Source organism: Engystomops pustulosus, chromosome 8 (assembly GCF_040894005.1).
Source record: "Engystomops pustulosus chromosome 8, aEngPut4.maternal, whole genome shotgun sequence".
Classification (NCBI taxonomy): Eukaryota; Metazoa; Chordata; class Amphibia; order Anura; family Leptodactylidae; genus Engystomops; species Engystomops pustulosus.
The window spans coordinates 31647740-31661015 of record NC_092418.1 but is presented as its reverse complement, the minus strand read 5'-3'; the positions used below and the strand labels follow the sequence as shown (position 1 = coordinate 31661015).

Genomic DNA, 13276 nt, shown 5'->3' with positions numbered 1-13276 from the left:
AAGCATGGATCTAGAAAACTGGGGAATTGAGACAGAAAGTATATTGGAAAATTGTATAACTTTTCCTTACACAAACCATATCAATTATTTGCTGAAAGTGGACAGCCCCTTTAAGCAGGGGGACAGGCTATAGCAGGTGGTTTAGGAGAGTAACTTGAAGCTGATGGGCCTCAGTGCAAAGTCTTTGCCAGGCCTATGATATATGGTTAATAGTATAGTTTATAATAATAATTTATGGGTAGTACTAAAAGTCTAAGAATGTAGCAAAAATTAACATGCAGCACAAATCTGGAATAAAATGTTTATTGAATAATAATCTAACGTTTACCTCAGACCATGTAAAGTGGATGTGATTCCCCAAAAGACATTTAAACATTGTATGCAAGACCTGCCTATTGACAAAGGTATTTTAGGCAAGACCTGTATCATGTTCATCTGTTGTGCGTTGTAGTGAAAGACAGAGGCGTAACTTGTCCCGAACTATAATGTATTGTTTCTGGCCTCTGTTTATGGGGTAGAGACCCATTATAGGTCACCTAAGGTTTCTGGGCCTGATACTTCTGTATGCCCTCATGTTATACTCCAGGTGTAAGAGTTATAAAAGATCATCTTATAAAGTAAATGCGATCCTATAGATGTAACACAAAACCCATGTAAGTGCTAAAAGTAAGTGAACATGTAAACATTACACTATTACTGTAACAGTCAATGAATAAAGACAGCAGGACAGACAGAAGGCCATGGATGCAGTTGTAACCTGTCTTCTAGTCAATGTGAATACTGTCCTTTGAAATCTTTCTGCTTACGGGAGGCTCTTCATCTTGCGAGTCTGGATCATTATGGTTTGTTGTCTTGGGTAGCAATCTAATTGAAAGTAGATCAAAAAACACAGTGAATCTATTGTACACTGGTATGAGCTAGTAACAATATTACATTCAATATTCTTAATTCAATATAATACATTATTATTCTGTATTATTATTTTTAATAAAATTGTCCAAAAAGTCGTTTTCCATGTGAATACATGTTTTCTAGTAGACTGTATGCATTAGACTGGGATAACTTACAGCAAAGCAAAGGACAAAGAACTTTCTAATACAATGCTACTAAACTGTAAATCTATGGAAGATCCATGGGTTGCCCAAATATTTTTTATTTAATATGACGGGGATAAAACTCTGAAGAAAACCAGACATTATTAATTTTCTGTGGCATTTTTAGAGATACCCTAAACTCCAGCGATCCTATAGACAATGTGGCAGTGAGCATACTTGGCCTGTGGCTTCATTCAGACAAGAGAATGGGATCACCATTACCATGATTGACGGAAGTCTCAGAGGACACATCTCTATGATCAGTTTGTTGTCCCCCTATTCCATAGTTAGGGGAAAACATTATATCATGGTCCAAAATGGAGATGGGTTAGGGGTAAGTGGTTCAAGAGTTGCACCAGTCTTCAGTGAGTAGACCAGGGTGACATTAGCAAGAGCCATCACCGGGGCCTGCTGTGGCCATGGACTGGCTGGAGCAATCCATTGATGACCAACACTTGCGGCCAAACCAGGGAATTGAAGACCACCAGAGCAGGATCAGTACACATTACTTAGCCCCGCCCCTGTTTTTACAAGATCCCTGGAAACTAGAAACAAATATTTGCAAAAAAATTGACATTTAACAAAATCTATTAATATTTTTTTAATTCCCAAGTTTCTTCTGCTCGGAATGTCAGTAATAAGCACTTTAGAAAACATAGATGTGCCGGCTCACATACGGCGATGCTTACAACTAGGAAGATTGTTCGGGCAAGGCTAATGTTTCCGCATAATGTGACAAAGGTCTCCTACCGAGTGAAAGTAAATAGAACCCAGAGGATTTATCCTCCAAGACATTTTTTTTCCTAGAATACAGGCCTACCTGCTATTAGGATATGGCGCACTACCCGGCAGAGGCTGGCAGCTCCCCTCTGTGCTATAAGCCTTACACTGCGAGTACCTTTGACAAGCTAATATCATATTAAATGGCAAATCACATCATGCTGGAAAAAACAAATGCATTTGCCTGAATACAGTACAGAGATGGGAGGCTGCACTTGTAATACATCTAATGTGTACACAAAGCGGATTAGAGGCATAGAATGGAGATTATAAACGAATAACATAATGTAAAATAAACAGCAAATCTTCAGATTTCTCACCCACTCTTTTCCCACATATACTCGGTATAATGCATACTTATCCTTAGTGCTACAAAACAAATTCACTTATGGCTTATTCTCACATCTGTGATTCAGGCGTGAAAAAATAAATCGATTAGCTGGCTTTTCCACCTTTTGAGTCTGTATCGACCTCTGAATTTCTTGAAGAACAATTCCAATCACAACTGATATAACAGTAAATGAGTTGAAAATTTACTAAAGACCTTTAAAGGAAACCTACCACTTGAAGTGGCAGGTTTCCGATGGCAATACCGAGCACCAGCTCAGGGTGAGCTGGTGCCGGAGCTTATTTTAGTTAGTGTTTTAAACGGCGGTATCGCGGTTTAAAACACTTTTTAAACTTTATAGCCGGCGCATGGAGGTACGCTCGGCGCTTACCATGCGCGCGGCTACATAGGAAGTGAAGGAGAGCCGCGTGCACGGTAAGCGCCGAGCGCGTACCTCCATGCGCCGGCTATAAAGTTTAAAAAGTGTTTTAAACCGCGATACCGCCGTTTAAAACACTAACTAAAATAAGCTCCGGCACCAGCTCACCCTGAGCTGGTGCTCGGTATTGCCATCGGAAACCTGCCACTACAAGTGGTAGGTTTCCTTTAAATACAATCTCAGCATTGCTCCAAAAGTAGAAAATGTTATCATTACAGTGGGAGAACCTTATGTTCATTGTCGCCCCTCCCTGGCTAACATTAAGGAGTGGTGATTCCCACTATAAAAAACAAACAGAACACTGTCCATACTGTCCATACTGTGCTGCTCCTCTATTTCTTTTAAGAGTTGTGGTATTTTTCAGTTCAGAAGCTACGTGTCAGAAGCCCAGTGAAGCAGGATCAGACTAACCTCTTCCTGTGTTTGCCCTGAAGCGAAGGTCAAATTTAGGATGCCACAGTTCCATAACTCATTGTATTCTCAACATTTTTTTAGTGAATCCAGTGAGAATCCCACATGTAAATTCACAGCACACTGCATAGTGTACACATACAGGACTAGCCTTTCATATCCATTTCATATCCTTTCATATCCATAGCCATACAGGACAGTTTTTAAGTAGTAGAAACCAGCAGTGAAATAGCTACATGAAGTGTATAGTCTGTGATGTGTGAGCAGTAAGGGTTAACAGCTTCAGTGTAGAAAGTGTTTAGAGAACAGAAAATAGGGGGAGGGGCTGCAGAGGAGTATATGACAGTGCTTGAGGTGCAGAGAGAGAAGAAGAGTGAAGAAATCAGGCGATACCTTTTTGAGGCTAACTGAGTATATTTGATGGTGAGCTTTCGAGAATACTAGTTCTCTTCGTGCAGAGAGAGAGACAGAGAAAGTTCTGTAGAATAACAGACTGGGATGGAGGAACAGGGGAAACTACCTCTGCATCCATAGTGCTGAACACAATCAGCTTCCGTGACAGCTACACACAGAGAACACTTTCACATGACCTCCCTCTCCTCCCAACAGCATGAGTGGGGAGCAACAGCCCCTCCCTTCAATACCATCATGTAAACAACTCTGTGGACTCACAGGGATAATCAATCAACATAGCCAGAGGAGACAGCTACTGCAGGAATAGGCTAAACTGAGGGGGATAGCAAAGAAACAGTCACCTATATGTAGTCAAGATAATAGGTAACATTGTTGTACATGACAAGAGCTATTGATTTGTTGGGGAAAAATTTGAGTTGCAATACAATGCTATTTCACGCAGTATTTTGTTGTGGAGTTTACTATTTGTTTCAATTTGTCCTGTCAGAATTATCATTATCATTATAGGCTAGTGGCCATACACAGAGACCCCTATGAAAACACATACAGAATCACCATGGGGATCATTTGTAATAAAATTTTGAGGCAAAAGCAAAAACAACAGCTTGCAATGGTGATAAGTAAAATAAATGAGTAAAAATAATACTCATATTACCAAAACTGTACTGCCATAATTCTAATGCTTAGCCTTTCCCCTTCTAATTCACTCCATCAACCAGGGTTTACGTGTCAACATGAAATAGTGAGGTTTTATGTGGTGTTAACACAACATTAGGATCTGGATGATCAAGGACTCTCCGGGGACCAGGAAAGAGTCAACATTGGAGCACCAGGAGAGTATTATTTTGGGGAATATTTTACAAAATTGTAAGCTATTCTTTATACAATTATTATTTCTATTATTTATTTATTTTATTATTCAAATACTTGAATAGCTTTTGCATGAAAGTGAAAAGAAAGTGTCCAGAAAAGTGTGAACAGACTGAGGTCGTGTGAATATTGTTGGAAAAAATTGATTTTTTCAATAGTCGTTTTTGGAGATGAAGATGGATATTTTTTCTTTTCTTCGTTTTTTTTTTTCTTCTTTTCCCCCTTCGCAGATCGGGGTTGGGTGGTTGGATTATGTATGATGTTTTAGACAGATGAATGTAGGTGTTTAGTCAAGTACTTTTCTCAACAAGGTATAAAGTTTGAAATTGGTAAAACCTTTCTCTTCCGTAAAATGTACCACTAATACTTTGTTTTAAATGTGTAAACACGCATCTATGTCATTTATGTAGGAAAAAAATTAAAAATGGTTTAATAAAAAAAAGGGGGAAAAAATTGTCGTTTTTGGAGGGAACTATAACCATAAAAGAAATTGACAAAACAAAAAAAAAAACAAAGAAAGAAAAGAGGAATATAAGACGGGAAGAATAAAACAATTCCCCACGTGAAATCGGATACTAAAGTAAATCTACAGAAGCTAGGTGTCTACTTAAATACAGAAACGCTGTCATACGACAGGATACTCTGTTTTCCAGGTCATACAATGTAAAATGATATCTCTTGAAAGATAACAACAAACTGCATATACGGCAGTACATTCATCTCCACTATTTGCGGTGGTGATGATGAAGTGTTATCTGTGACAAGCTCGTTGATTCCCACCTCAGGTAGTGAATTGAGAGTAACAAGAACCACAATGGGAGATGGTATTATAACAAGTATCATTTCTGCATGGTTCTAGTTTTCTTCTTCACCTTTGGCTTCTTGTCTGATGTATCCATACTTTATTTCTACTATCAACATCCTCAAATATAACATCAGAAAGTATCTTTAAACATTGTAAAATGCAGCAAATTTGAGGTGGATGAAATACTTTGTACCATTCTATGTCTACAGTTTATGGGTCCCCATGGTCACAGACTGCTCTGCAGTGCTAGGTCCTTTTCTATGTTCTGTAGCTATTATTAACATAATAACATAAGGTAGAAATGGAAGAGTGTATCTCTACAGGATCAGACTACAGAGATTTCATTTGTAGTCTGTTGCCATGGTAACAAATAGGGCTGCACAGGAGCTGTAACATCAAAATGATAATATTTTCACTTAAAGGGAACCTGTCACCAGGGACCTCATTTTCACTAAAGGCTGATTGTAAAAGCCCATGACACCTGCAGTGCCAAAATGCCTGTCTTTTCTAAGCATTTGCTTTACAATATACACTCACCGGCCACTTTATTAGGTACACCTGTCCAACTGCTCGTTAACACTTAATTTCTAATCAGCCAATCACATGGTGGCAACTCAATGCATTTAGGCATGTAGACATGGTCAAGACAATCTCCTGCAGTTCAAACCGAGCATCACTATGGGGAAGAAAGGTGATTTGAGTGCCTTTGAACGTGGCATGGTTGTTGGTGCCAGAAGGGCTGGTCTGAGTATTTCAGAAACTTCTGATCTACTGGGATTTTCACGCACAACCATCTCTAGGGTTTACAGAGAATGGTCCGAAAAAGAAAAAACATCCAGTGAGCGGCAGTTCTGTGGGCGGAAATGCCTTGTTGATGCCAGAGGTCAGAGGAGAATGGGCAGACTGGTTCGAGCTGATAGAAAGGCAACAGTGACTGAAATCGCCACCCGTTACAACCAAAGTAGGCACAGTACATCAAACTTTGAGGCAGATGGGCTACAGCATCAGAAGACCACACCGGGTGCCACTCCTTTCAGCTAAGAACAGGAAATTGAGGCTACAATTTGCACAAGCTCATCGAAATTGGACAGTAGAAGATTGGAAAAACGTTGCCTGGTCTGATGAGTCTCGATTTCTGCTGCGACATTCGGATGGTAGGGTCAGAATTCGGCGTCAACAACATTAAAGCATGGATCCATCCTGCCTTGTATCAACGGTTCAGGCTGGTGGTGGTGGTGTCATGGTGTGGGGAATATTTTCTTGGCACTCTTTGGGCCCCTTGGTACCAATTGAGCATCGTTGCAACGCCACAGCCTACCTGAGTATTGTTGCTGACCATGTCCATCCCTTTATGACCACAATGTACCCAACATCTGATGGCTACTTTCAGCAGGATAATGCGCCATGTCATAAAGCTGGAATCATCTCAGACTGGTGTCTTGAACATGACAATGAGTTCACTGGACTCAAATGGCGTCCACAGTCACCAGATCTCAATCCAATAGAGCATCTTTGGGATGTGGTGGAACGGGAGATTCGCATCATGGATGTGCAGCCGACAAATCTGCGGCAACTGTGTGATGCCATCATGTCAATATGGACCAAAATCTCTGAGGAGCTTCCAGCACCTTGTTGAATCTATGCAACGAAGAATTGAGGCAGTTCTGAAGGCAAAAGGGGGTCCCACCCGTTACTAGCATGGTGTACCTAATAAAGTGGCCGGTGAGTGTAATTGTGTGTTATAACTTACTCTTGCATCCTGACAAAATCCTGGGGTAGTCACAGGGGGTGGGCATTGGTTTGGATGCATTTAAAAAAACAATAGGTCTGCATCCATCTTTGTGCTCCTGTACAGCATGTCCCTCCCCCACTGAAGTCAGCTCACCAGGCTGTGACCTCTGAGAAGGAACAGGAGGAGGAGCTGTATAGGAGCACAATGGTGGGGGCTAAGCTCTGAGGAGTGAGTAACACAGACAATGCACAAGTTTTTTTTAAATGCATCTAAACAAAAGCCCATAAAGTCAGATGTGCACTGCAGCTGTAATAAGCTTCGGCAACCTGTCTTTAGTGAAAATGAGGTCCCTGGTGACAAGTTCCTTTTAAAGTTGATTTAACTTAGATGCAATGGAAAAATACTAAAACATTTTCTAATGTTCAATGTATACAAACTTTGAGCTGATCATACATAAAGTTTAGATCTTAGGGAGTCTCATAGACAGTTTTTCAGGATAACAATAATGATGACCTAAAATCAATCATCTGTTCTTAGGAACAGGAAGTAGACAGTTCCAAGTTCTCTGTTCTCTGTGTATTGGTCAGACCAGGTTACTGCAACTTTCATTCATTTAGAACTTAGCTGTAGTGACTGGGCTCAGCCACTACAACAAAAATGGAGCTTTCTGCTTCCTGATTCATTCTTTATCAGATACAGAGCATAGCTGAAATATGGGGGTGCGGTTTGTTGGACCCCACTAATATGATAAGTAGGACCAGTTCTATAGAGTTGTATCAATATTTCTGTATCCCAGAAAACCACTAACTAAACTCCAAAAGCTCCTTATGGCAAAACCAGTGAATAACTTATCTATTAAAAGGGAAGAAGGGATAAAACAATGTTTGAGTCATCTTCAGTACAATAACATTAATTGCATTTTGAGTAGACAAAGCAAATCTTCTAAAGATTCCCCACTTCTTCCCTCCTAATTAAAATTACAAAAGGTTTTATATATTTTTTTTATTTGAGTGCTTATTCATTTTAGTGGCGGAAGATTGGATACTTATAGTTTTATGTGACAATATGATTACGAACTTGTGTGAATAACCCGCCTGCTCTCTGGGGTGCACCAATACTACATCTATGAGAAAAATCAATTTGAAGAACAAGTCTCCAATCCTATTAGTATGGGTATATCCAGCCCTAATACCATCAAGATAGTTCTCTTAGAACAGTTTTGCTACATGACAAAGCTCTGGGGTGTTCCTATATATGGTATTGTAACAAAACCAATTTTATTCTATTTTATGGACACACTGCTTACAGAAAACTGTTGATTTAATCTATTCATGCCTGAACTGTTTTCATATCACTTTTGCACTCAATAAATCCCCCAAAGAAATCTGGAGTTTTGAATTCTTTGGGCAAACCTATCTTAGACTATCCAAGCAGAATCACAGAAGAAAAAATGAAAACTACATAGTCAATTCATTTTTATGGGGTTTTAGATGTATTTTATGTCTCTTTGTTGTTTTCATTTATCAAATGACATTGATATAGTCACTTATACAACTATTTATATATTACCGTATATACTCGTGTATAAGCCGAGATTTTCAGCACAAAAATGTGCTGAAAAGCCTCACCTCGGCTTATACACGAGTCAATGATAAAAATAAATACATTAATACTCACCCTCCGGTGTCCCCGATGTTCCTCGCGGCTCCCGGCGGCTCCCGATCCCTGTCGCGGCTCCCGGCGGCTTCTTCACTCTTCACTGGCTGGGAGATCGCGCTGGCCGTCGCACACTGTGATGCGACGCTGTCGCCGCGGATGACGTCATCAGCGGCGACAGCGCGGCATCACAGTGTGTGACGGCCAGCGCGATCTCCCGGCCAGAGAAGAGTGAAGAAGCCGCCGGGAGCCGCGATGGGGATCGGAAGCCGCAACGAACATTGGGACAACGGAGGGTGAGTATTAAGTTTATTTCTTTATCTGTATACGGGCTGCTGTATACTACTGAGGGCAGACTGTATACTGATGGGGGCAGGCTGTATACTACTGGGGACAAGCTGTATACTACTGGGGGCTGTGCTGTATACTACTGGGGGCAGGCTGTATACTACTGGGGGCAGGCTGTATACTACTGGGGGGCAAGCTGTATACTACTGGGGGGCAAGCTGTATACTACTGGGGGGCAAGCTGTATACTACTGGGGGGCAAGCTGTATACTACTGGGGGGCAGGCTGTATACTACTGGGGGAAAGCTGTATACTACTGGGGGAAAGCTGTATACTACTGGGGGCAAGCTGTATACTACTGGGGGCAAGCTGTATACTACTGGGGGCAAGCTGTATACTACTGGGGGCAAGCTGTATACTACTGGGGGCAAGCTGTATACTACTGGGGGGGAAGCTGTATACTACTGGGGGAAAGCTGTATACTACTGGGGGCAAGCTGTATACTACTGGGGTTTGGCTGTATACTACATGGGGGCTGGTTGGCTGTATACTACATGGGGGCTGGCTGTATACTACACCCTCGGCTTATACTCGAGTCAATAGGTTTTACCAGTTTTCGGTGGTAAAATTAGGGGTCTCGGCTTATACTCGGGTCGGCTTATACTCGAGTATATACGGTAACATTTGTTGTATATTAAAATTAAGTATGATTACAATAATTTGTATTATAAAATTGACTGATGTTTTTGTCATTTGTTTTTTCTTTATATTGGTTCCTTGAGAATTACAAGAATCTGGGGAATTGTTATGTAAATGCATGTAACACATACCATAGGGACAATGCAAATGGATTTTTAACTGAAATAACAAGTCTTTCCTAGAACATTAAAAATTATTCTGGAATACCCTGTGTGGGAAAGGACAGGGGTGGGAAAAACGCATACATAGCCAGTTCCGAAATTGCTTCACTACTTCCATTTTTAGATCAGTGTCCCATTGGGATCTGCTTTGGCCAGAATAGTTTCCTTGGATCACGAGACTTCTCTTCTCCAGACCACAAGATATCACTTTCTTTGTCACTTACTGTCCTCTAGTGTAAGGAGACCACACATCCGGTCATGGGTTCAGGTGTGACCCACATATTGCTGGATTAGCGGTAGTGCAGCCAGTCTGGCAAATTGACACCCTTACTACTAGCCATGGCTGTGATTGGCCAGGGGCCATGCAGACCATATGGCAAATTGATGCCCTTAACTACTAGCCATGGCTGTGGTTGACCCTGGACCCTGTCTAGCAAGTAGGGGCCGTCAATTTCTCAGATTGGCTGCACAGCCGTCAATATGTCTGGGTCATGCGGGATGTACCCAAACGCTTGGTCCCGGCCATAAAAAATAATAATTAAAGGGTAAATTATTTCTTCTTTTCTTTTGCTACATATACAGGGGGTATCTATATATAGAGGGATGTGGATACTGTATAACAGGTGATCAATGCATTTTTTTTCAGTGCACAAAAACAATTTTAGGAGTTTTCTTACCTGGATGTGTGCATATAATTTAAAATACTAGATACTGCCAAGTAACAGACACTCAGGACTCCCGAGACTCCAAACGACAATATCACAAGTCCACACAGGACACAGAGCAAGGCCACACCACACACTGCTATAACAATACCTAAAAGTAAAAAAAAAAAAAAACCACTCATTATGAAATGAAAAGTATATATAAAAATCATCTCATTTATTTCTTTGAGAGCAAAAGGATCGGGCAGTTGAAATCCAAGTACCCGATTACGGTATTCTTTCTTCTAGCATATGACATTGGGGGAGAGTCCCAAGAAGTAATTAATAGTTAACCCCAAAATATAATTTTACAGCCTAATTAGGCATTTCAAATTTGTCTACTATCAAATCTAAAATAGGGTGCGGAAAGGACTTTGAACATAGAGTAATTTCTGGGACAAATGTAAGATGATTTTTTAATTTAATACACCTATGCACAATATTCCCTGGGCACCACAATAACAGGCAATTTTGTCTCTATACACCCAATGTAAGAAGAAAGGATACAGTATCAGTATTTCTAAAGTTGTCCTTTTCTTTAGGGGTTGTAACTAGTATGACATATGTAATAATATTGACAGCAATATTTCAAGGTCTATCTACCAAGGTTTGCTTGAGTGCATTGGTATAAATTCCCAAAGGAACAGAAACATTCAGCTCTAGTAACACGGCTTTACTAATAACTCTATGTGATATTCATGCCTGGATATCTTTTCACTCTGAACAAATGTATTAGAAATTGAGCTGCATAAATTGTGATTGTGCCTTGAAGTTCATCTCTACAAGACTGTGACGGCATATGTCCTTCACTGCCACCCCGAGTATGTGACATTTTCTGCATGACCATTTTCATCAGTGCTGTTCATCAGTACTCTAAGGACAAAATCAGAAGTGGATTCAAGCAGAGATAAAATATCCCAAAAAGATTTGCACTTGTTTTTCAGACACAATCTGGGTTTTAGCGTTATGTTGTAGTTACATGCACAGCAGCATGCAAGAATGTGCTAGTGTACCAGGATAGGTATAAAGGCATTGTCCACATTCAGCAAATAATTGATATTGTTTGGAAAATGTTATAACTTTTTATTACACAATGTAATTTCTGTATCAATTCCTCAGGGTTTTCTACAGTAGATCTCTGCTTGCTGATCCATGGTCATGTGATGTCACACATGTGCATGGCTAATTATATCACACAGCTCTGAACTACTGCTCTGAGCTACTGTAACAAGCCGGGTACCTGGGTGACATCACATGACCAGGGATATAACAAGCCAATATACAGAAACTATATTGGAGAATTGTATAACTTTTCATTACAGAAACAGTCTCATCACATTTTTTGCTTAAAGAGTGCAACGAATTTAAGGAGGCAGCTGAGCTCATAGCTCTTTTGTTTCATCAACTGGAAGGATCCTACCCCCCAATATCACAAAAAAGATTGTTAACTCTTTGATTCATTCTCTGTTATACCTCTGGGAAGCATTGAGCAGGCACACATGTGACCTGGTCTACCAAGCAACCCACTGCAAAAATGGGCCGCATGTGGTGGACAACAACATACACGACAACGAAAACCAAGGAAAATTCAGGCTCGCTCACCACCAGGTGCTCAATCCAAAGAGAGTCTCCACTCTTGTAGCAGATAGTAAGAGAAAAAAAAAAAAAAAAAGAGTAGATCGGCACTCACTGGGTCCGTTAAAATTCTTCAGTAATTTTATTCATCCGTAGTAAGGACAATACACATGACGGCAGATACAAAGATAAGGTGCTGTACACAGATTACATCTTACGCGTTTCAGACCATTAGGTCCTTAGTCTATGACTAAGGACCTAATGGTCTGAAACGCGTAAGATGTAATCTGTGTACAGCACCTTATCTTTGTATCTGCCGTCATGTGTATTGTCCTTACTACGGATGAATAAAACAACATACACGACACGTTTTTTGTGTTCCCATAGACTTCTATGAAGAGACTGTGCCACAAAAGGTCAGAAAATAGAACATGTTCTATTTTTTGTGTTGCGGTCTCACAGCCAGTTGAAGTGTGATGAGAAATATGGCCATAATATATAAGTCGATGGGGCCATGCTTGAGATTAAGATTTTTTAATTTAGATTTAGAAAATGCAGTGGACATTTTTGTGTCTAAAAGAAGCGTTCGTATGCGTGAGATCTTATTGTGGTTCAGACATAGTGGTTCCAGGCTAAGGGTCAGGGCTTGATGGCTAGATAGAGAAAAGATGCAATGTCTGTTCCTAAACGTCCGATGGAAAATCGCTCCCTCCTGTACAAAGGAAGTACCAATGCTTGGCCTACCAGAAAGTTGCGCCCCCGTCTAGCACCACCTTGACGTGTTTCTGTCTACCTTGACTTCCTCAGAGGGAGAAAGGTGCTAACTGTAATACAGGGGGTGAGTATTATGCCGCTCTTCGGTCATGTATCGGCGCCTCAAATAGCCATCCATAATGGTCAAAGACTTATAGCCAACAGTTACATCAGACATGAACTGCTTCAGGGGAGTTATACTCAACACTTTTTCATCCATATACAGCCTAAGGATAGGTCTTCAGTGTACTCTCCAGGAAACCCTTTAAACTGCTTAACCCTCACAATCTGTAAAAATAATAAAACTAGAACTGAATACAATTTCTAACAATTTGATAACAATCTTGCAGAATATGTGCAGGTGATTTTATTTTTGCCCATTATCTCAACAGATTTATGATCAAACTGAGTGAAAAAAAAAAAAAGATTAGATTGAACTGAACAATAAATAAAAAGACATCTTTATAGTGCGGCTGTTCAAATAAAAGAATTATGTGAATATAACTCTACCAGAGCTCAAAAATCGTAATGAGAGAAAATAGTCTTATTTGTATCCGAGAGGCAGAGC

The 13276-nt window shown here is 40.4% G+C and overlaps 1 protein-coding gene across 3 annotated transcripts in view; it reads right to left on the bottom strand.

Moving 5' to 3' along the window:
• Positions 1–287: 287 nt before the first annotated feature.
• LDAF1 (lipid droplet assembly factor 1) overlaps positions 288–13276 on the bottom strand; it is a 33356-nt gene continuing 20367 nt past the window's right edge. For all 3 annotated transcript variants that reach the window (XM_072120547.1, XM_072120546.1, XM_072120548.1), the window contains exons 4-5: positions 10354–10492; positions 288–864 (exon numbers count right to left, since the gene is read on the bottom strand). In XM_072120547.1, the coding sequence (XP_071976648.1) occupies positions 765–864; positions 10354–10492 (239 nt within the window). In that variant the 3' untranslated portion in view covers positions 288–764. The remainder of the gene's footprint in view (positions 865–10353; positions 10493–13276) is intronic.